The sequence below is a fragment of the Hetaerina americana genome, unplaced genomic scaffold, assembly GCF_022747635.1.
Source record: "Hetaerina americana unplaced genomic scaffold, ioHetAmer1.1.p SCAF_6, whole genome shotgun sequence".
In the NCBI taxonomy this organism is placed as follows: Eukaryota; Metazoa; Arthropoda; class Insecta; order Odonata; family Calopterygidae; genus Hetaerina; species Hetaerina americana.
The window spans coordinates 91,385,846-91,411,180 of record NW_027287205.1 but is presented as its reverse complement, the minus strand read 5'-3'; the positions used below and the strand labels follow the sequence as shown (position 1 = coordinate 91,411,180).

The 25,335-nt window shown below is 45.6% G+C and overlaps 1 protein-coding gene across 1 annotated transcript in view; it reads left to right on the top strand.

Annotated features, from left to right (window-relative positions):
• Window positions 1-895: 895 nt before the first annotated feature.
• LOC139695485 (homeobox protein OTX1-like) overlaps window positions 896-25,335 on the top strand; it is an 89,691-nt gene continuing 65,251 nt past the window's right edge. The window contains exon 1 of the mRNA XM_071594271.1: window positions 896-1,266. Coding sequence (XP_071450372.1) covers window positions 1,071-1,266 — 196 coding nt within the window. The 5' untranslated portion in view covers window positions 896-1,070. The remainder of the gene's footprint in view (window positions 1,267-25,335) is intronic.

The window sequence follows — 25,335 nt, the reverse complement described above, 5'->3', positions numbered from 1 at the left end:
CGTTCTTCCACTCCACACAATTAACACTTCTACTGACTTCCATTCAGTCACGCACAACTATTCTCACTCCATTCCTCCACATGCCTCGTTTAATTGCCAATACACACTCTCTCCTTCGGCATTATTCACACTTTTATTAATATCCAATGTAGCCACTCAGCATAATGCCCTGCCTTTGCCTGTCAGGCTCGGGGAAATGGTCGTTGCGGAATAACAATTTCACTCTTGCATTTCAGAAAAAGAGAGCAGTCGGGGAGATGGCCTTTCGTCCCCACCGGTGATGTTCCTTCTCCATGGTGATGGACGCGATGCGCGCGTCTGTGTCCTTCCTGTCTCACGAGTCCTTGTCTTTTATTCTGTCCGCAGTTGCTGATTCCAGAGTAGTTTGGCCGCGTCGGCGCCCCCCCGCGGCGCCCCCCGCAACCTCCGGGCTGGAGGTCACCCTGCCGGCCTCCCACCTCAGCGGCCCCCACGACCTGGGGCCACCACCGTCCACTCCGCCGCCCCAACAGCCGCCCCCGACCCACGACCCCACCCCCGCTGACGACTCCGACTCCTTCTCCTCCTCCTCCTGCTCCCCTCCTCCCGCCCCCACGCCCCCGCCGCCCCCCTCCACCGCCGCTCCCCCTTCCTCCTCCCACTCGCCCCCCTCCTCGTCTCCCTTCCTGCCCCCGGCTGCCCCCACAGCCTCCCACCACCACTCCCTGGCCGCCTTCGCCCCTCCGCCCCCAGCCGCTCCCACCACGGCCTCCTCCACCTACCTCCCGGCCCCCTCCTCCTTCTTCCTGCCCCCGGCTTTTAACGCCACCGCCTCCCCCGTCTCTGCGGGCTCCTCGGCCCCCGGGGGCGGCGTGGGGGTCGGGGGCGGAGGGGTTGGAGGCGGGGCCGCCGCCACGACCTCCTCGCCCTCCTCCTGCTCCTCCTCCTCCTCGTCCTCCTCCTCCTCGTCCTTCTCCGCCTCCGCGCCGCCCTTCCCCGGCTTCGGAGGGCCCTTCGGGGGAGGGTACGCCGCCCCCTCGCCCTCCTCTGCCTTCTCCGCCGCCGCCTCCCTCTCTCCCGCCGCCCCCGACATGGCCTACCTCAAGCCGCCGCCGCCCACGCCCCCGGCGCCGCCCCCCGGCCACCACCACATGCAGTTCGGCCACCACCACCACCCGCACCATCACCACGCGCACCATCACCAGGGACACCATCCGCACCCGCTCTCCGGCTTCGCCATGCCTCCGGATGTTGTGGCCGCGCACCACCACCCCGGATACCCTGCCAGTGAGTCTGTGATGCATGCTCCATTCGCCCTTTGGCCTTCCCTCCTCTCCGGCAGACGGGCCGCACTCGCCCCCGCGTCCACTTGGCCCAATGTTTCCTGCCAACCGTTTAAAGCCAGTTGGTGGCCAGTTCTTATCACCTGCAAGTATTGCTGCTTGGAATACTCTCTGCCAGCTCCCTCGGAGTAGTCGGCTGCATTACGATGAGTATTTTTGTTTGGTACAACGTTGAATGTAGGGTTTGGGTAGACGTGAACTGCTCACTTCTTCATTTCTTGGCCCCGTCTAACAGAACACAATCATTATCTACTCATCTACTCATTAACCCGCAAGCCGCCGCAAGGGCGTGTGGCGGGGGGTGTTAGGACACCACCCGTAATTTAGCAATGAAAAAAACCGCATACAAAAACCACAAAAAAACATGGCATACATTCATTCAAGAACACTTACACCCCACACACATGCAAACACTCAATCTACATCTTACATACACATGCACCTGAAAGTATACCTATTATCTCTATAGTGTTTAATTTTGTTCCGACTTGTAAATTGAATGTTTTTAATATTTCCAAACTGTCTTCGGTTTCTTACTATTATGATTTCTGATTGTTCGGGGAAAGAATGAGTATTTGTATATATCTGTACTAGAATCAATCTCCCTTATCTTATGTTCGTGGTCTGATCTACCTAAGTAGTGTGGGGCCATTAGAATTCCCCAGCCTAATTCCTTTAAGAGACCTGTCACACTTGTGTTCTTATCATAACAATTTTTAACGAATCTAGCGGATTTTCTCTGGACTTTATCTAATTCTTTTGGCCAAATTTTCTCCCACGGATCCCAAATACTTGCGGCATATTCCAAATGAGGTCTAACTAGAGCAAAATAGCACCTCTCTTTAACTTTTTCATTACATTTCCCCACCACCCGTTTTATGAAGCCGAGTTTCTTTAAAGCTGATCCGCGTATGTCCTGATATGTGCTCCCCATGAAAGGCGTGGTGTTAGAACAACCCCCAAATATTAAACTTGATTGTAACCCTCTATTTTGTAGTTTATATCCTGTTCCTCGCTTCCTTTGTTTCAAAATTTTAAAACTGTGCATTTATCTATATTAAGTGTTATTCCCTATTTAATGCACCATTCCGAATCCCCCCGTTCGAATAAACTGTTCAATCCATCACATTCATCCTTAATTCCGCCCAGCATCCCCATCTCTGGCCCTGCCCCCTCTTCCTTTGCCCCGCTATCACAGTCTTCAACATCCCACCAATGCCAATGTAAACGCTCTGGATCCATAACCTTCTTTCGATGTCTCCCTACAATCCTCCCAATTTCACTGCCAGTAATATTCATTAATAATGCATATTCATACATATATATTATATCATCGCAACCATAGGTTATCCAATTATAATAAGCAGGCGTTGACTAGCTTTTGCAAAATGACGCACAGACTATTCTGATAATAATTTCAGCCATTGTGATCAACACGGATAAATTTACCGGGGAAGCGGGAAGGTGCGGAGGCTAACGTACAGGCTTCTCACCGAAAGGACTCTGGTTCAAATCCTGGAGAGGACATATTTTTTCAAAGGTATCCCGATCCCTACTTGAGATGTTGTTTGGAGAGCACTTTGAGTGAGTACGACCCCTTGGCGCCTTTCGACAAGAGTAGGGTAATGCCGTAAGAGTAGGGTAATCCATCTCTAATTGTACTAATGGCCATCACTGTCGGTCGCCTCCTCTAAAACCTCTACCACTATGCATTTGCCGGGAAAAAAGGTCTATAGGGCGGGTGTAAGATGAATGGGAAACCTGTCGTGAAGTGGTAAGTAGTTGCTTTGCATAAAGGCATGTAGGTTTACATCAATTCTTTATCGTCGTCATTGTTAAACCACCAACTTATACGAAATGCCTGTTGTGTGCTGGCCCTGGTGTGGGTGCCCCTTTGTTTGCCTCGCATTATTTCCTTTTCAGTTTTCTGTTCCTCCTACTTGGCTTCTTGCCACCCTGGTTTCTCCTCCCTCGACCCCGCTTACGTAATAGCGTTCTTATCTTCCGTCTTTCCCCAACTCCACCTCTCTCTCTCCGCCCGCTTCTTCTGCCTCCCCTTCATGCCGCCGAGCAACTTCCGTTCTTCCATATTCAATACTTCGTAGTTAGTTTTACGTCGTCGACTTATTTCCTGCCAATCCTTCACCCTCGTCTCCAATCAACGCTCATCCTTTCGCCGCAAGGGTGTGTGGCGGGGGGTGTTAGGACACCACCCGTCATTTAGAAAAGAAAAAAAACCGCGTGCAATAACCACAAATTCATACATCCACAAAAAAATGCCATCCATTCATGCAAGAACACTTACACCCCACATACATGCAAACACTCAAACTACATCTTACATACACATGCACCTACAAGTATAACTAACAGCTTTGCAGTGTTTAACTTTGCTCCGACTTGTAAATTCAATGTTTTTAATATTTCTAAAGTGACTTCGGTTTCTTACTATTATGATTTCTGATTGTTCGGGGAAAGAATGAGTATTTGTACCTATCTGTCCTGGAATCTATCTCCCTTAGTTTATCATTGTGGTCTGATCTACCCAAGTAGTGTGGGGCCATTATAATTCCTTCAGTGTCATAGTTAAACTCGTTTGTTCTGAACCTTTCTAAAAGTCTAAGCCTCGCTTGTAATACGTATTACGGTTATAGTCTTAAAGGGTATTTGAAAACCCTTTAAATTATCCCCAACCGCCAAACCACTCCCACGTAACGTCAGGCATAACACCTTTTCCTTCTCATGTCTGCCTCTTCCTCCGGCTGCCATTCCCTCAGCCCCCCAATTGAACGCTCTCCTTTCCGCCACGACCTTTGGATTATTTAATCCCCCCCCCCCTTGTCAGAGGGTCGACGCCGCCCGCCTCCGTCCAAAGACTCCGTTTAGCAGTCCTCTTATCTTGCCGTCGTCACTGACGAAGCCCACCTTCATCTCCGCGTGTGAAGGGGGAGGGCCTTCATTACACGAAAACCCTTGGATCACTTCACGTTACCTCCTCAACACTTAGAATCCACAAGAAAGGGTTTGAACTATTGCCTTTGAAATCATTTTGTGAACTTCGTGAAGTAAGAAATTTCATTTCACTGCAATGGCGGACGGATATGTTTTTAGGGAGGGTTTGAGATGTTCGCCATCAACTAGCACCCTATTTAGTGTGACGCCCACTTCAATAGGCACGAGGTTTTGCATAGCTAAGTATGTTTAAGGCCGTACAAAAGTGAAAAAAGTCACAAAACTGCGTTATCATTTTGGCAAGGCACCTTGGCCCTACGTAGGGATTGTGCGTGGACAAGTAATAGGCTCTCAGGTGAGGATCTAAATGTTGAAATCATCTCATGAAACGGTTTGTAATCGATTCTTTTGAACGGGAGTAAATGTTTTGCCCGATCTAAATTTAATTTCTTTGGGAGAAAACGAATAGCGTACATAATACCTCTGAGCTCAATATGACTCACTCGGTGGTTAACTCGTAATACTCAATGAATAGGTATTTATTATGAGGAGACGCTCGCACAACTACAGAATGAAAATGAACTCGATCCACGTAAATCGTCATTGGCATGCTATCCTGGTGTTGACTGGCACTCAAGGCATTTGTGGTGACTAATTGCGGCAGCAAGAAAGTTATTTTACCATAAATATTCGATTCCGAATTAACTATCTAAATGCTTTTGGTCGGAATCCGTAGTAGTTAACCTTAAGGGCTATGGGCAGACCCGGGCATAATTAGTGGGTTAAAAAGCACGCCTGGAGTGAGGTAAGGTGCGCGTTTGGTGAGCAGCCAATTGGAGCACGAGGCACGCAGCGAGAGCCACACGAATTCCGTCGGATGGAATGGGAGCCTTTGGAAGCACGGAGATTACACGCATGACTTGTGTGATTGGTCCAATGAAAGCAACAAGATTGTGAGTGACAGGGAATGGAGCTATCGTCCTATCTCATCGTGAACTAGGCGAGAGGCCACGGGCAGCAGTCGAGGGAAGCGCGAGGCATTGTGAAATCCACCGAAAATATTTATTTCTCCAATCCAGGTTCAATGATTCACACTGTCCTTTTCAAAGCGAAGAGTGTGCTTCTCTCTCTGTGTAATTGCGGCATGATTCCATAATTTGACGTTAGAATATAATAAGGGTACAAACTGCCGATACGAGTGAGACATTCTTCCTACTTTCTCCGCCCTAAAGCGGTACAGGGAACACGGCTCCCAATTCCAATATCGCTGAAGTGCTTTCATTGCGAATGCCAACGATGCTCGGGGACTCTTCGTCGATCCGGACACTCCCTGTGGCCGCTTGAAAGGTGGAAGACACGCAGGCGTGTATTTCAGACCCCCTTTGTGTATTGACCTCACTCTTGGATGGGGGGCGCAATGGGATACGAATCGCGTGCTCTCCTGCCGGCGGTTGGCGTCGCGAAGCCCTCTCTCTCTTACACACACGCGCCCCCCCCCCCCGGTGGGGTCCCCTCCCGCCGTCGCGTGAGCGGGTGGTGCGGCAGGGGGTGTGTGTGTGGTGCCGGGGGCGAGCGGAGCGTGAATCCTTGGCTAGGAGTCGTCCCCCGCGTGTTGGAGGAACCGGGGATAAGTCTCGCCCAGGGTATTAGGGAAGGGTGCTCCGAGGCGAGGGTAAAAGGGGTGTTTGTTTGTGGCGTTGGGGAGTGCGTGCGTGGTCGGGGTCAGTTGACACTCGGGAAGACTCTCCAAAGGGGGAAGGGGGGATCGTTTGCGGGGCTTCGGCTTGGCCTCGCGCCCACCCCCTCCCTTCCCCCCTCTCCTCCTCCCTCGTCTGTTTCGAGTCTACATGGTGCATTTACATTGCACGCCGCCCCGGGGTGGTGGGGCGGGCGTCACTGCTCGGAGATGCTGTGTGATGGGCGACTGCTGCGGTGATTAGGCGAGGGGAGGTGTGCTTGGCGGAGGGGGGGATGTGGGGGCGGGAGCGGACACAGATCCGAAGGAGGAGGCAGTCAGACGGGATTATGCGAGGCAAACAATGGAAAGTAGGTTCACGTGAAACTTACAACACTCGGTAGTTACGAAGGGGCGTCTTCTATATATCGTGGTGGCTGCCTTTTAATATGTTGGTGGAAGACCTCCAATAATTGATGATGCTGATTATTGTCCTCCGATAAGGGTGGAGTCACAGTTGACGAGCACGATGTCTCCTATTGTCTAATTGTCACGCATTTATTTTACTGGAGTAAATAATTCATCACGTGCCATAGCTCTGCTCGCAGGGAATTTCTCCCAACTTTTAGATGTGGATCTCCACTGCCGATATTACGGGCGGAGTATGATTGCCTTTGCGCCAACGCACCATTCCTAAAATTTGTCTAAAAGTTTACATACGCAGAAACGGAAACAAATCATTAAATTTCCATTATTGTTAGCATGCTTGTAATGGGCGAAACGGGCCTTATTTATCCGAGTTTCAGGTTTTCTCAAAACTTTCGCAGTTTCATTATAGTTCTATACTTACTCATCTACAGGTATTTTTAAAGGTCGTGTGTCAAGAGGCAGCATTTGGAAGACTAGGGGCAACTGTTATCTGGTCATGTGGATTTCTCCATTTTCTTTGACATTTTTACTTGGTGGTCTGCCGATATTAATTGGCGACCCTTCTCACCTGCCTCCCATGCTCCTTGAAGCCAAATCATTGCCTCCATAGTATTTATAATGCAGGTCGCCGGAAAACTCTTTCACTTCCTTTCATCTGATACCCACTCTATTACACCCTTTTTCCTTCATATCCTCCAGTGATAAAACCATAATGCAAGTTAATATTGACAATAAGAACCGATGTCTTTCATATTTTTCGGAAGAGTTTCACTGGGTGAAAAAAGCGGGGTTTTACAAAAATATTAAATATTTTACGTCTGCGAAATTATAATATTTTGTGGGAAAAGTAACTGCTTGTATGTGAGCACCACAGATTTATAAGTTTGATTTACCATGCAGCTGAAGAGGTACTCAGGATCATAAACAAAAGGATAGAGAGTAGGGCAAATGATTACTTATGGGATGATCAGTTTGGGTTTAGGAAGGGGAGAGGTACGCGTGATGCCATTGTAGTAATTAAATCACTAATCGAGAGGAATATAGAATACAATCAGGATGTATTTGTCTGTTTCGTAGATTTCGAAAAAGCGTTTGATAGAGTGAATTGGGAAACAAACTAATGAGTATGTTTCAGAAAATAGGAATAGATTGGAGGGAACGGAGGCTAATCCGCAACCTGTACATGTCTCAGACTGCTCAGGTGCGAGTGGGGAACGGGGAGTCTGGATGGGCCGTATTAGGAAGAGGTGTAAGACAAGGTTATCCATTATCACAATTGTTTTTCAACGTATATTTGGAAGAAAAGATTAAAGAGGCATGGGAAGAACTCGGAATAGGAATGAAGTTCGGCGGGGAATTCGTAAAATCAAGTTTGCGAATGATCGATGCGGCTTTCGAGGAAAAAAAATTAGTTGAAATATTGAAGTAGGTCATTCAATAGAGTAGGTACAACATTTTACCTGATTTGGGAAATCTATTTACCAAAATGGTCATAGTATTAGGGGCATGTAGAAAATTAAGTTTGGTAAAGAAGCTTTCACAAGGAGGGGGAAGTTGACGACAGTGGCTTTGAGTGAGGATGCCAAGGAAAGACTCATTGAAGCATGATGATAGGCGTAGATTTGAGGCTTTCGGAATGTGGGTGTGGAGAAGTATAGAGAAGGTGAAATGCACTGAAAGGAAAACAAATGAGGGAGTTCTGACTATGGTGGGGAATGGGAGAGGATTTTTGGGAGAAATCATAGGGCGTTAAGAAAAATGAATGCAAAGCATATTGATCGGCAGTGAGATGCTGAAGACTGATAGAGGGGAGAATGTTGGGCAAACGAGGAAAGGGTAGGCATAGGATAGGAATGTTGTGAAGGATGAAGGGAGGAATGAAGTACACAGAGATGAAAGGGAATTATATTCGGATTAGAGTAGGATGTTGGGTTGTGTTTTGTTATAAGAAAGAGTAAAATGTAACGCCTTATTTTTATCAGTCTCTGTCCACTTAAAACCTGCGTTAAACCGTAGAATACCAAATGGTAATAGAGGAGCTCGGTTTTTGGGGTTTCCTCCACATCATATTGGCTTAGAAAAGAGGCAGTTTTTTAAGGCACCTTCTGGAATCTTTAAGGTCAGATACAAGTGACTCGTAATTTTATCCTGAAACTGCCATCACTAGTAGTAGTAGCTCATGTACGTTGCGAGTCGATGCGGGATTCCCAGCTCAGTGAACGCTAATCAACAATGTAGTGTCAAGGGTCCACATAGGGTCGGTTGTCTCCTGATAGTCATCAAAAGGGTATATTTTTGCTGGGTTCATAACAAATTGAGATGAGTGGCGGAATTGACCAGATTTATGTCGGCGGCAATTGCTTTCGAACATCGAAAAGGGTATTGGGTGTGGAGAAGTGCTTCCGACGCAACTTCCGCTGGGCGCATGGTGCATTTCAATCCCCTTTTGGGCGTCCATGATGGACTGCTTAGCCCGCTGGCCTCTGTGGACTTACTATTGAGAGAGTAAAAGAAAAGATTCCGACTTGGGACAAATAGCTTGGCGCTTCCCCCGGCGCGTTTCTTCCGGTAGCTACTCTTGGACGACCCGACTCTAAGGGAAGGCAAGTGCGGTGTGCGGGGAGGTCCCCTGATGGGAAGAGCCTCCTGCGGTCGCGCTCGCCTTCGGCCCTCCTCAAAGCCCCTTCTTGTCCGCCATTGTCCGTGTGCCCTCTGGCTGGCTGTCGGAGGGGCTGTGGTGTCCTCACGCCCCGTTGAACTTTCGGCATGCTCCATTGTCGCAGCTCCACGTGTCGGTGACGCGAGAAATTGCTGGCCGCCTCGACCACCGCGGGAAATAACGATTTTCTTCCACACCCCCCCCCCCCATTCTCCCCAAGGTTTTCCTTCTTTTCTTCTGCCCGGCCCAGAAAATATTTTCGGAACTCTAAAAGCGGTTGAGTGCGTGGCGAAATTGAAGTTTTCCTTCGGAAAATGTTGACCACAATTTTCTGCCATTTCCTCAAAACTGGCTCATGTTTGAACTCTGTACGTTTTGGAAAAATTGAGTCATATTAGACAAAGTTTCGAAAATGCCGCGTCTTATTTCATCTCGTGTCTAATTCATCCTGCTTCAATTTGAAAATTATGTCGGGACTTTGTATTTCTGGTATTCACTTATAATGTTTGATGTGTTTTTATCGCTTGGTGTAGTATATGACACATTATATTGTTTGAATTTAAAATTTACCATAGGAGTGAATTTTCCGAATAAAATGTATTCTGGCTCCTTGTTGCGTACTAGTCAACCCTGGGAGAGTCTATTTGGAGCGCTGCTAACGCCGCGTACGACCTCATTAGAATGGAGAACCTCGGCAACCCATTTGAACTAAATTTTATAAAATTCTTGCGGTGGATAAGAAACAGTAATTAAGGGCATAAATGACATAGAAAACATGCGTTACTGTACAGAAAGTTAAATGTAACTAATTTGCTTCCTGTCAGGGGCACCACAGTTAAGTGTGTTGCCCGGAAAGGTCACCACAGTGAATGGGATAGTATGTAGACAGTTCTTTCGCCGAGTGAATCACCGCTGAAGAGCAGGAATGCTGGGCAGCGGAAGGAGCCGGCGTGGAGGAAGCCGGTGATACATCGTGGTGTAGACAGTTCGCGTCTCATCAAATGCAATGTTAAGGGAACTTTTACTTATTCTCATGCTAATTAGAACTTCAATGAGGTAATTTAACAAATAAAGAAACGCTGGAAATGTTAAAAGTAAACGCATTAATTAAAATAGTAATGCAGAGTAACCCAGAAAGCGTTGGCCAGTATTATTAAACTTTGATGGAAATTGATGATCACGCAACTTTGCTCTTGTCTTGTGTTTTTTGAGATGACAAAAGTAAAACTTAATTTTTACTTAGGATTTAAATACTTTTTAAGTTTATAACTAATAATTCTATCAAAGAAACAAAACTCTGTCTAAATTTCCAATATGACTCAGTGAGTGTACTTCGCTAGATTGTGAGAACAAGTTCTAAGTATCAAATTACTTACAGACAAAAGAATAATAACATTACAAGTCAATACATCTTTTAAATGTCGTTTGCCCTCTGCCCAACGATTGATTTCCTCTGCGGCCCTCCGTCTACGGCAAAGCTAAAATAGTTTAAGGAGAGTGCTACTCCGATTTGGATAGTTTACGAGTGTATTACATGAATTTGAGAGGGATTTGATTTTCGAAGACGTCCAGTTTATTTTTAAATCTTCATTATGTTATGGGAGACAAGGAAATGCATTCTAGGTAAGAGAAAGGAATTATAAAACAGATAGATCGGATTCGTTTTCGAGAGCAATGAAAGAAGGAGAAGCTGCAGCGACCCAAACCAGCGGGGGGATGGGGAGCACCATTAGTCAGTGTGCATGGACCAAATACATTGTCTTTGTCTCTTTTCCTTTCTTTCCTTTTATGAAGTTATGCACGTTAGCCTATTTGATCACCTCTAATGGTTTTTGGAATATTAGATTATCTCCTTTACCATCAAGTAGCTGACACTCTTCCTTAGCATACTAGAAATATTTCAATGATACTTGATTTGTTTTCTTGGTTATATAAATTCTCTACCAATTTTTATGGTTTATCCTCAATGATGTGAAACTTGTCTTATTTTTCACTGCCTTATACGGTTGAAATTACTTGTAATTGCGTTTTTTCACGTGGCTGCACTTGAGCACAACTATTCGTGTATTGCCCTTCCCTTTTTGCGGAGGCACTCCCTGCCGCACACCTTGGAGGTGGCTCGCAGAGTATCATGTAGTCGTAGGCTGTGTTCAATCCATTCGCAGTTTAGCTCCTCCGTCCATTTCCTCCCGTTCAACGGATCCCCCCGAAACCTTTTAAATGGGGCTTGTCATATATTTTTCTCCAGTCTAATGCTTGATTCGGTCACACAATACATGGATATTGCCCGAATATACCGCCTTTGGGGAGTTTTTGTTGGAACAGAAATTAGTTCATGCATATAAATTATAGTATGTGCATAAATTAAGAACCAGTAATTTATAAGTAAATGCAGCAACAAAATTTAGCCTTATATTATTTCAGCGAATACATGTATGACGCAAAAGTTCAAATATCGTTTCATTAAAAAAGTGAGCATTAATGGCCTTGAATGGTGTTCATCCCGGCTTGAATGTCCGAGGACGACTCTTTGAGCAGCTTTTCGCCTTCGTTGTCCTCCGAGTGTCACGAATGCGTGGTGGGTTGACGTATATAAATAGAGATGCAGCGAGAAATTGGAATGTTAACTGTCATATTCTAAACTCTTCAATTTTAAGTCCTCCGATCGAGTTCAATGCGTGGGTTGTGCTCAAGGGTCAAAAATGAAAGAATGCCGGGGGCGTATCTGCGAGCCACGACAGTCGCCCATCCGAAAGGGAGGCGCCCCGGGGAGTGTCGATCGTCAGGGAGCCTCCCTGGGGCATCGTATCCAACCCCCATCAACCTCTGCCCCCTCCCCTTCATTGGAGGCGTCGCTGGAGGGGCGATGATGGCCAGGGGAGATAAGTGGCAGGAGAGGGAAGAAGAGGTTACGGTTGGGCGATAGCGGGCAGGTGAGTGGGTCGGCCTCTTTAAGTGGCGGTCTTCATTTTCCGGCTCCGCCTCTTTTCAAACAGTCGGCAAACCTCACACCCCTCCGCACCCTTCCCCGTGCTCCTAAACCCCCTTGAGGTCCCGGCCCGCTGTCGTTTACCGACCCTTTCTCCATCAATCGCCCGGCGGTTCTCATTCCCCTTCAACACCTTACGGCCGTGTAATTCCGCCCTCTTGTATAACATTGCCGAGGAGATAATTCACTGATTCCTCGTGTTATGCTCATAAATCAGCGTTTGAGTTAACGACAATATACTTGTTTGACGTCTCTAAAGACGATTAAGGCCTCTGCTGTCATCGTCGATTGAATATCAGAGCTTTATGTTAATTAATTTCCCGCTTTTACACTTCTTGTGGTGTCTTGGGTTATAAAGTTAGAATAATAACCACTAAATCTTAAAATGTCGTCCGAAGAGATCTAATTATCACATTCTCCATTTATTCCGAATACCAAGGGTGGTTAAATGATATTGCATTACTTCGGTAAAAGTAGCAGTCACTTAAATCTTTATCGGTCACCTTGCATATACTGTTAGTCTGCTAACCCTTCTAACCGTACCATAGCCAAAAATATCATATTGCTTACATTCCTCGAAATAAATGCAACTGAAAATAGATACTAGAAGTTTTGCGTTGCTGCCAACAATGGATATTATTCCTTGATTGAATCTTGATGGGTGCAGGTTATTTTTTCGGCGTTCATTTTACTGTTATACAAAAAGGCAGTTTCTGAGGGCCTGAGCTTTTGTGCGCGTCAAGATTGAAGGGTGGCTGTGTTGACACCTATTTATACCACGGCCAAACACACAATTCTTTGGTTCGGCCGCTGCTTACTATAGCTTCCTGCCCTTCGGCGTGGTCTACATGGAACCATACCCTCGGTCACGGTGACGCCGCCTTCGCCTTCCATGACTCCCCCCTCGCCCCCCCTCCCGTCAACCCTCCCCCCTACGGACCCTCTCTCGGTGCAGACGCGGCCATCTCCGGTGCTAATCACATCTCCCGTCGGACCCTACTTCCATGGAAGAGACCCATCTCGGCTGTCCATCACGCCCCTGCCCGGCCACCCCTGCCCTCCCTCCCGCCTTCCCTTTACCACTCGCCGACCGAAAACCCTTCTTTCCACTTACCTGCCGAAAGTACATGCTCCAGACCTCGCTCGCCCCTCTTTCCATTCACATTGAAATCTCTGGAAACGCACAACTCCCCCCATCGAAATCTCTCTCGCGGAGCGGGCGAGCATTGGAGGCCCTCAGCGACGCAGGGGCGGCATCCCCACGCCCCCTCGGCCCGGGTGCGAGTTTCTTGGAAGTGTCGACCGGCGAACCAAGGAGGGAGGGGCGATTTCGCGTGGGTCCGTCGAGAAAAACATGTCAGTCATAGATGGGGTGGGTGGTGGCGAGGGAGGGAGAGGCAGCCTCTTCGGTAGCACATTTGCCGAGAAAAGGTGGTCACATGCGTTGAAACCCATTTCATCACCCCCCATTTGTCGGAGGTTTTGAAGGGAAAATGAAAACACGAGGGGGTGAGGCGTGCCCCTCCTCCGGGGGTGTCCAGCAATGGGCCTAGTATTCAAGGTGGGGAAATTGCAGGGGATAAACACCCTGGGTTTCAGAAGGGGGTAGAAAATATTCTATAGGATGGGGGCTGGAGGGGAGTTTCCTGGATGACATACTGACCCGTGGAGAATTGAAGCGATCGGCGAGATAATAGAAGCTTGAGGAGAAGTAGCTACTGTTGACAGCGGTCTCATCTTTTTTCGTGGAAAAAGGTTCGTGTATATCCACTTTGTCCTGTCAGACATAGCGTGTTGTTTTCAACACTTAATGTTGTGGTAAGTTGTTTATTAATTTCGCCTTTATTTACAGATGGGTTTTGTCATATTTTGTATCACGGACCTTCGGCCTATTTTAGATACTTTGATTTTTTAGCTGCAATGCTGTACAGCAAGTAAGCGATGTTGCTGCGCCCCGCTACGATATCTGCCCACTGCTACTTAGTTTATATTACTTCATCCTCTGTATCCCCGCGATATCTTCAACGTTACCTTGCATACATCCTTCAAATTTCTTCAAACTACCGACTACCTCCTCCGACTTTGCAGTACCGAGAATCACTTCGGCTTTTCTGGGGGAGGGGGCGTAGGTTCTGGACGCACGATTCGTACATCTACAGAATAACCTGCAAACCACCCCAAGGGCGTATGGTGGGGGTGCATGATGAATGCAATATGAAAAAATACTTGCCAATGCTCACCTATCAGGCGTAAATACTTATGCAACACTTGTTTTAATCTACCCACATGAAAAGACGTATAGAACAACCAGTATAAAGTAATTCTGTAAGGTGTTAACAATCAAAAGGGAGATAGATTCCAGTACAGATAGTCACAAATACACATTCTTTCCCCGAACTATCAGAAATCATGATAGTAAGAAACCGAAGTCACTTAAGAAATATTAAAAACATTGAATTTACTAGTCGGAACAAAATTAAACATTACAAAAATGTTAGGTACACTTTCAGGTGCATGTGTATGTTAGTTTTTAGTTTGAGTGTTTGTATGTGTGTGGGGTGTAAGTGTTCTTGCATGAATATATGCCATGTTTTTTTGTGGATGTATGATTTTGTGGTTATTTTTCTTTTCTAAATTACGGGTGGTGTCCTAACAGCCCCCGCCACACGCCCTTGCGGCGGCTTGCGGGGTATTGAGTAGATGTAGATGTAGAAAAGGATGAAAGTGTACATTATGACAGCGAACGAAATGGATTCTTTTCCCCACTTGCTTGGGTGAAATTACAGAAGTGACCATTTTGCCTCAACTTCGCTCAAATAAAGATCTCCATCTACCCATCTATCTTCTTCAAAACAAGACTCTATCAGTGAGGCGAGTGGAAGATGGAAAAGAGGATGGCTGAGCAGGCGGTCGAATAAAGTAAAAATATTTCGCATGTTTTCCGCCACGGAATCTAATGAATGAAACAAAATTCACGCCGATAGAAATCTACTGGCTAAGAATGTGTTAGTTAAACTGCATGTAGGCATTTCCCTCTCTCTCTGAAAAAGTTTCCCTTTTTTGCGCGCTAGTCTTGGGAGCGACGTACCAGCTGAATCGCGCAGATTTGAGAAGAGGGAGGAAGAGTCGAGGTGTCGCCATGAGCCAAAACCAAAGGAATGACGCCACCCGAAGTCTATCAAATGCGAACCCGAATGTGCTTCAATGATGAAAATAATTGTGATCCTCTTAATAAGTCACTCTTTGTGCATTGTGAACAAGAAATGCAGACGACAAACCGTGACATCCAAAGGCGCTGCAGATTGCCGGGCATTAGTCGGACGCAGGCTTCATAGTGAGGAGAGCACAGGTGAAGGGCGATCTTTGCGTGCTCAAGTTACTCACCAGGAGGGAACGCAAGCCAAGAATACAAAAAACACGCCCCAAGTCCGGGAAAGATGATCCCATCGATTGAATGAATAAACAAAGAGAGACTCGAGTCTCATGCGTGAGCAAGAAAAAACTGCAAACTCTTAAAAAGGAAGAATAACAGGAAGAATCTCGGTTCTTATCCCCATCAAGTGAGGAGGCCCTGTTGGTTCTGCGGCATTCATGTTGTAATAACAACATGAATCACTGAATGACTGAAGGAACCCTTTTGTTACATATTGAGAGCGGATTATCAATGAGTCACGCGAGTTCCAGTCGAATCAACAGGGGAAAAAATACTTTGAAAATGTTTTCCACAGGTATCACATCTACCAGTACGAGATAAAAAATCTTATCAAAACAAGAATGTTAACATTGCAGCCCAAAATGGAAAACATAGCAACCCTTTGGCAAAATAACTAATAAAAACGGAGTACATCTCTGAGCGAGCCGTAAAAGCTCGCCCATGACATCGCGCCTCACCTCCGAAACAATTTTTGCAGTCAATTTCAAAGACATAGTTCCCCTCGTAGACTGTAAGAGGGGAAGAGCCAGCTGCAAGGGAGAAATAATACCAAGTACATGGTATTCAAAGATTAGATATTTTTAAAATCCTGAAATTACATTTAGCTTGCAAAAAACCTTATATTTTAACAAAATTCCGCGATGAATGGGATCCGAACCCATAGAGAGATAAATACTGCGCTAAAATGATATAATCGTAAAATATTAAAATTGCGAATCCATTTTCGACACTCGGGCAATAAACCTTGTCCACTCGTCATCTCGGACAGTGGAGGTAAATGACGTGGCGGAAAACACTCAAGGATATATTTCATCGCTCGTTTGCCTTTGTTTCACGTAATTAATGAAGGGGTAAGAGGGAAGTGTTATTACGCTTTAGTTTGATCACCTTTTGAATACGCAGAGAGGAAATATCTAGAATTAACGGGAGAAAACCCATAAATGAAACATTTACGTACGGTTCAGAGAAAATTTGCTGGTTGGTTGAAAATGGTTATGATAGGCGGGTATGCTTGAAATTTCAGACAGGGTGTGTCTCGTTTCTCCGAGGAGAGCAGACAAGACAAAAGAGAGAGGTGCCCCGGAGGCCACCAAATGATATCCCTAGAGCCATCTTCATCTGCATAAATACCTCGTTAATAACCAAAAAGGTGTGCGGCTGGGGGTGTAAGTACCAAGTGGGATATGGTAGTGGGATGAGGGAGAATAAGGAAGAGGAAGGAAAAGGAAAAAAAGCATTACAACCTCGAAAAACCTTTGCCATGTACGTACGTGCTGCCAGACAACTTCTCTCAAACATTGTTCCTTTTTCAGAAAGAAATAGAGGTTTGGTATACAAAAACGGAAGAAATAAAAATGAACCACTGCCGTAATAACGAGACAGGTTATGCAGAACTGGCAAGTAAGAGTGGGGAATGCTATTCATTCATGCAAGTTCCCAAAACTAAGGTCACGCGCTGAAAATTTGACACACTGGGGAATTTCCCGCAGATATGTAAATGTTTGTATGGTGTGTGCATGCGCTTAAAGCTTCGTGAACTTTAGCACCCTAGTTTCATTACTTTGTGACATTATCTGTTGAATTAATTGAAAGGAGTTACCTGTATTCTTAGCGATGAGTTTGAAAATGTGTTACTAGTCGCATGTTATTACGGTAGGTGAGATCCTGTCAATAAAATATAAGAGGTTAGCAGTAGAACAGAGAGATTAAAGATTTCATTTTTCCCACAAATCACATGGGATCAGAATAAAATAGCTTTCGTCCGACCTGGCTATGAAGAAAAGGGGTTTTGGGTCAAGGGTAGCCTATTGTGTACTCAATCCCTGCCACACACCATAGTTATGGCTCGCATGGCACTTATCACAACTAATTGGTATGTACAATTGTTCGGAAAAACATACTGTTCCCTTAAACCCCTTAAAAATTCACAGCCCACGAGGACACCTCGGTAGTTTAGTTGGTAAAAGCAGTCTGTTGATGGTCGGCTGGGCCCCAGGAACGAGATGCAAGTGGGGAAATCGACTGGCGAACCACCACTCCATCGATTCGTAAGGAACCCTTCTCCACCCTTGCCAACAATTCGAGACCACAACTAATCAGTAGTTACTGGTCGGTGGACCCTGGAGCTTGCCTCCCCCCCCCCTCTGCGGTGGAGGGTATGTGCGTGGAGAGAGGCATTCCCTGGGGAACTGGGTGTTGCGCGTGATCACACCAGGCTCGGGGAGTGTTGCTGGCGGCAGGCAACGCGTGTGTGTAGCAGGGGGTGTAGGGCTTGGCGAGGAAAGGGGCCGGCGGGTAATCTCTACATCTACATCTACTTAATACCCCGCAAGCCGCCGCAAGGGCGTGTGGCGGGGGGTGCTAGGACACCACCCGTAATTTAGAAAAGAAAAAGAAAAAAAAACCGCATGCAATAACCACAAAATCATATATATATATATATATATATATATATATATATATATATATATATAAAACATGGCATACATTCATGCATGAACACTTACACCCCACACACATGCAAACACTCAAACTACCAACTAACATACACATGCACCTGAAAGTATACCTAACATCTCTATAGTGTTTAATTTTGTTCCGACTTGTAAATTCAACGTTTTTAATATTTCTAAAGTGACTTCGGTTTCTTACTATTATGATTTCTGATTGTTCGGGGAAAGAATGAGTATTTGTACCTATCTGTCCTAGAATCTATCTCCCTTAGTTTATCTTTGTGGTCTGATCTACCTAAGTAGTGTGGGGCCATTATAATTCCTTCAGTGTCATAGTTAAACTCTTTTGTTCTGAACCTTTCTAAAAGTCTAAGCCTCGCTTGTTCTCTCCGCACTTCAAGTGGTTCCCAGCCTAAATCCCCTAAGAGACCTGTCACACTTGTGTTTTTATCATAACAATTTTTAACGAATCTAGCGGATTTTCTCTGGACTTTATCTAATTCTTTTTGCCAAATTTTCTCCCACGGATCCCAAATACTTGCGGCATATTCCAAATGAGGTCTAACTAGAGCAAAATAACACCTCTCTTTAACTTTTTCATTACATTTCCCCACCACCCGTTTTATGAAGCCAAGTTTCTTTAAAGCTGATCCGCATATTGTCCTGATATGTGCTCCCCATGAAAGGCGTGGTGTTAGAAAAACCCCCAAATATTTAACTTGATTTGCCGTAGTCAATACTGAACCCTCTATTTTGTAGTTTATATCCTGTTCCTCGCTTCCTTTATTCCAAAATTTCAAAACTGCACATTTATCTATATTAAGTGTTAATCCCCATTTATTGCACCATTCCGAGATATTGTCTAAGTCTCTAGAGAGTAGCTCGCGATCTAGTCGGCTCCTTATTTCCCTGTATATCACCGTGTCGTCAGCAAATAACCTTAGATTGCTACTAACGTGTGTGCTTAAGTCATTTATGTATATTAAGAACAGAAGAGGCCCTATTACACTTCCCTGGGGGACGCCCGAAGTTACATCTCTATCAGTTGAGCACAACCCATCTATGACTACTATTTGTTTGCGGTTTGACAAGAAGTCTCTAATCCAATTAATTATTTTCTCATTGATCCCATAGTATGTAAGTTTATGTAAGAATTTATTGTGTGGGACTTTGTCGAAGGCTTTTTTGAAATCCAGGAATACTGCATCGACTTGTGTGTTGTTTTCTCCCGATCTAAGTATATCGTGAATGAAGAGACTAAGTTGTGTTTCGCAAGATCTCCTTTTCCTAAATCCGTAATCGGAAGGGGGCGCCGTAAATCTCCATCGATTTACGGCGCCCCCTTCCGTGCAAACCCAATTCGCAACACCCGCCAAATGTGGTGCGAACCGCCGTGCGCCGATTCTCCGCCCGCCGCCGCCGCATCCTGCAGCGTGCACCATGGGGGAGCCGTTGAGGTCCGTCCGATTGGGTCACTGGTAGTGCCGACGAGGGGTCGCTTCCGGAGCTGAAGGGCGCCGAGGAACTCGAGAGAATACACTCGTCAGTATCTGGATGAAATCCCATAGCTGCTCAAAGTAGCAGTAGTATACGCGAATGTTATACTTGATCAACCATTCCTTAATATTTGAAAAGTCAGCTGTTTAGCCGTAATGAGAAAGGAGGTCTTAGTGGATTGAGGTATAAAAATATGCAATTCCAGAATTAAACTTGAATGAACTCTTTTTTCAATTCTAATAGACGTTTAAATGATTGTTATTTTTCTGTGTAAAATGCCTGCTCACATGCTCCAAAAAGAACAATAAACTCTTTAAAATGTTATCGCTCGGAAAACTATTTGAAGAAGGTGATGACTAAGCACAATGAGAAGAAAAGCACTTATCGTTAGAAATTTAAAATAGCGGCAAACAACCCCAATGCAACAAGGAAGTATAATATGGGATAAAACTTTACCGATATGCATAAAAGACTTGAACTTCGGCGGGAGCATTGCTAAAAGTTTTCATGTACATTTTGCGACTAATTTACATCTACTCAATACCCCACAAGCCACCGCAAGGGCGTGTGGCGGGGGGTGTTAGGACACCACCCGTCATTTAGGAAAGAAAAAAAACTGCATGCAAAAACCACAAAATCATGCATCCACAAAAAACATGGCATACATTCATTCAAAAACACTTACACCCCACACACATGCAAACACTCAAACTACCAACTAACATACACATGCACCTGAAAGTATAACTAACATCTTTGCAATGTTTAATTTTGTTCCGACTTGCAAATTCAATGTTTTTAATATTTCTAAAGTGGATTCGGTTTCTTACTATTATGATTTCTGATTGTTCGGGGAAAGAATGAGTAATTGTACCTATCTGTCTTGGAATCTATCTCCCTTAGTTTATCTTTGTGGTCTGATCTACCTAAGTAGTGTGGGGCCATTATAATTCCTTCAGTGTCATACTTAAAGTCGTTTGTTCTGAACCTTTCTAAAAGTCTAAGCCTCGCTTGTTCTCTCCGCACTTCAAGTGGTTCCCAGCCTAAATCCCCTAAGATACCTGTCACAATTGTGTTCTTATCATAACAATTTCTAACGAATCTAGCGGATTTTCTCTGGACTTTATCTAATTCTTTTTGCCAAATGACTAATATGTCATTGGAATCAAATATTTGATGGGAAATAATTAAGGTCCGAGGAGTGTCCGTTTGAAAAAATTACCCTCCCAATCAAACCGCTCTTTTTTTAATGTCAACCTGGATCTCAAAAACTATCATAAATTCAAAATGTAATGTTGCAATTACGCAGCCATAAGTTCCTCCCGATTTATCCTCCAAGAAGTAATTAAATGGGTATTATTCGTGAGGTATTTCTTCTGCCATAATTTTTCCAATGCATGTCCTGGAATGTATTTGAATTATTTGCTACTCATTTGGACTGCATTTTGAAATCGGCTCGTTGATGTAGAAGGATTTTTTTCAACTCACTGATCCTTAAAGTAAGCTCTTCGGAGAAAAACATAGCCGAGGCCATAAATATAATTGGCTCCATGTTTGTTTAAGGGGGGGAGGTAAAATCAAAGTTTAGTGGAAAGTTTAATGGAAAGTAGGTAACACACACACACTGGGAGCCGATTGGACAAATTTAATGCCTGCATTGGAGTCCAATTAAATGTTATATATATATATATATATATATATATATATATATATATATCCTAAATTTATAGTGTAATACTTGCTGAAGTATGCGCGCGAAGATCTCGCGGAAAATTAAAGCTTAAGTGGAAATATAGCATCGCTAAAGAAATGCATGATAACGAAACAGGGAAAACTATATTTAGTATGACCTCAGTGATCCATGAGTGTACAAGTACAGATTTTCTTTCTACTTTCATAATGTGCTTCATATCCTCACATTCCACTTTCGCTTCTCAAAATTGAAGTAGGTAATCCAAAATTAGAAAAATCTCCTTCCGATTTATTCCTGCCGTCAAGGATGTAAAAAATAAACATTACCTACCCATAAAAATCTTATTCATCTTTTAAGATTGAGCTGGAACCGAGGACCTTCATCGACTTCACCCGCTCTCGTGGTAAAAATAAAAATGGTTTAGTATTATTTATCTCTTACTACTCTCTTCATTGCAGAGAGTTCCCCTAATTACGCCTGACTGATCGGCCCTAGCTATGTAAGATGAAGGGAGAAGCATTGTCTTCTTCAAGGAGAGCGCGCGTTTAAGTGCAGATGAAGTGATCGTGCAGATATCTACAGCACACTCGAGTGCCCGCGTCTCATGCGAGGCAGTTGATTGTTATTCATGAGACATCTCGGGAGAGGGACTCTCACGACCCCGCAGTCCCAACATACCGCTCCAAATACACACTCAATACTCCAACAAGCAATTCTTCGACTCCTCTTGCTGTCTTTTAATATCACTTTTCAATCAATCCCACGTGTTTACATATTCTACTCTCCTACTGCCTGGCTTAGCGGCCCATTTCATTTTACACTCTGTTTATCTTTTCATCTACATCTGCATTAATACCCAGCGATCCACGGAAGAGGTGTGAGGCAGGGGATGCAAGCACCAAAGGGGAAGGGTGAGTGATAAGGAAGGGTATGAGAGAGGATGGGAAAATGGAAAAAAATATTCAGTAAAATGTTCTAGGTAATTACAAATAAATTGAGTTCAGCGAAAGCACTGATGATAGTTAGCTGTATTTCCGGTGCCGAATGACATTCTTTTATAGACCACACTCCGGTTAGGGGAAACTCACTCACTGTCTAGCAGCGCATGTAAGGAACCCCTCCCACCATTCAATTCGAAAACGTACGTTTAATGACTAGGAAAAAGATACGGCAGTTGGAATTTCCTTGATGCCAACAGTACTAATGGCTGATGGCGGAGCACCCCCTGCCACCCACCCTTTTGCTCGCTTGACGTGGAGAATGGTTGGTGCCTTTCTCAATGTTCCATTGCCACCCTCCGACATTCGCTTTCCCTCCCTTGACCCTCTCTCTCTTCCCTTCCTTCCCATGGGTCGCAGGGGCCCTTTGGAATGAGACATTGTTTACAAGAGGACCACGTTGGCGCCCCGTGGAGAGCGGCGGAGGCACTAATTAAGCTTCCCGGGGAAAGTCATCCCAGCGCCCCCCCCACCACCACCTGGTAAAAACCCAGGGCTCTTCGCGGCACTTACCTGTGACCCCCGGTCTCCGGGGATTCCCGCGCGCCCCCTATTGTCTTTCCGCCTCTCGCGCCAGCTGCCAGGCCCCCCTCTGCGCCGGCCCCTGCACCGATCGCACCAAGGTCTTCAACCCTCATTGCGGCCCCCCGCCATCCAGCCCCTCTCCCCCATTCGCTGCTGCGAGCGAACGTGTGCACCACAATGAATTCTCCGCTCGGGGTATTCCCCGCCGTTGGGCAGCTTTCGCCCAAACCTTCGTGCGGGGCGGGGGTAGGTTACCCTTCCCAGAAACGCACCTTGGCGACTCCTCTCCAACGCCGCATCCCTGGGAAAACCCTGAGGCCACCCCGGCGAGCCCACTCCTCGTCGAATGACCTTCATGCGCGCGTGACTACGAATCCTCCGGTCTAATGGTGTGCAATGCACGCGTCAAATTGAAATCCATTTTCCACGAGATCCTCTCCCGTGGACGCTCTTGAATCGATGCCCGAAGATTCCATTGCCCACTTCAGTCTAATAGAAAAGCGACAATATTGTTGGCGAACGATATTAGGAGACTTTTGTACATAAATAAGACCCTTCGGACAAATATTTAGGGTCAGGTTCGTTTTGAGGATGGGTATAAGGTTCGTCAAAAATCACAATTTGCCAGTTAAGATAGGTAATGAGCGAGAGAAAGCGATTAAGATCATGCAAGGTATTCCAATGACATTTGCATGTTATAGGAAAACGTGCGTCGTTTGCAGGAAAGGGATAGCCGAGGTGAACGAACGTAAGCGGGGAATCTCTTTCAAGGAACGAGTCTCAGACGAGCGAACTGAAAGGAGTCGACGCCAGCGAGGACGAGGGATGACTTTTTCACAGAGAACGCGGAGGAAATCTTCTCAGGAAAAAGTCTTGTTTCGGCGCTTTTTCGAAATCGTTTATTCCGAAAGAGATTGAGCCATGGTTGAGTGGCGGTAGTCGGTTTCCGAGAGTCTCCTGCCAGTGTCGTGTTGACAAGAGTGTAGCCAACTGCGCCCAGTGGCAATAGCAAGGGGGTGTATAATTCTTGAGGTAATTGAGACCGTTCCCACGGCCGTAGGTCGACTCTCCACCGTCATGGAGGTTTCTTGAAGTTACCTCTGATAATCCTGGGAGAGAAAGTCCCAAGGAGATGAGGCCCAGGTACGAACGGGTTCTCCTTTAGGGCGTGGGTGGGTGCTGGCGCGGTAGCGGTTAGCGACGCCCCCTCCTCCCGGCAGACCGCGGGTCGTCCTCGCCTCGACGGGGCGCGCCGTCCATTGGCTTCACGGTGGAGGCGAGGGCGATCGCCCGGCGAGCGCCTGCCGTCGCCGCCCCGCTCTCGCCGTAACCGAACCCCAACGCATTCCGTCGAAAGGTTGTGCTCATTTCATAATTTTATGCAAAGAGTGATTTCTCTCTATAATTTCCCATACATAATATATATCGTTAGTGTTTCCATGTATTACAATAATTATTAAGACTTTACGAAGGACGAGAAACATTAAAAAGGTGAAGAGTTATCTTATTTGTCAGAGGTCAAGTGCAAACACTCGGTCTTTCATCATTGGACAGTTCTACGGCACAGGTATCGGCACTTCATTATTCATTCTACATCTACATCTACTCAATACCCCGCAAGCCGCCGCAAGGGCGTGTGGCGGGGGGTGTTAGGGCACCACCCGTAATTTAGAAAAGAAAAAAAACCGCGTGCAATAACCACAAAATCATACATCCACAAAAAAAACATGGCATACATTCATGCAAGAACACTTATACCCCACACACATGCAAACACTCAATCTACATCTTACATACACATGCACCTGAAAGTATACCTAACAGCTTTGCAGTGTTTAACTTTGCTCCGACTTGTAAATTCAATGTTTTCAATATTTCTACATCTACATAATACCCCGCAAGCCGCCGCAAGGGCGTGTGGCGGGGGGTGTTAGGTCACCAACCGTAAAAAGGAAAAATACCACATGCAAAAAAACAACACGGAAAATTACACCCACAGCAGCGCACACACTCATGCAAAAATCCCTTCATCCAATACTCATGCAATACTCATCTAGGTGGTCATCTTGGTTTCAATATCAATCTAATGTTTTCCTTTTAGAAGTTCAGACTGTTCAAAGAATGATATCGCTTCGTAGTGCATGTGAGGCCAGCCGGCACTTGTCATGGGATCGACGGCTGAGTTGCCCCCTCCCCTTAAAGTGGCCTGCTTGCGAAAGGGTTTAAATATACACTCGGCGTGCCTTGAGTCACCTTTGGAAGCGGTTTATCGATCGTCAGCCGCGGCGCCAAAGCTGGAAAATGAAAAATCCGTAAACGCTTAAGTTTCATCTACACCCTGGGTCTACATTATGCGACGGCCTGCAGTGTATAGATGTAGACGATGCCTTGAAATCTTATCTAGACGTAGCGTGGATTGAGTTCTGCAACATTCTACATCTACTTAATACCCCACAAGCCGCTGCAAGGGCGTGTGGCGGGGGGTGTTAGGACACCACCCGTCATTTAGAAAAGAAAAACAAACCGCATGCAATAACCACAAAATCATACATCCACAAAAAAAACATGGCATACATTCATGCATGAACACTTACACCCCACACATGCTAACACTCCAACTACATCTTACATACACATGCACCTGAAAGTAAACCTAACAGCTTGGCAGTGTTTAACTTTGCTCCGACTTGTGAATTCAATGTTTTTAATA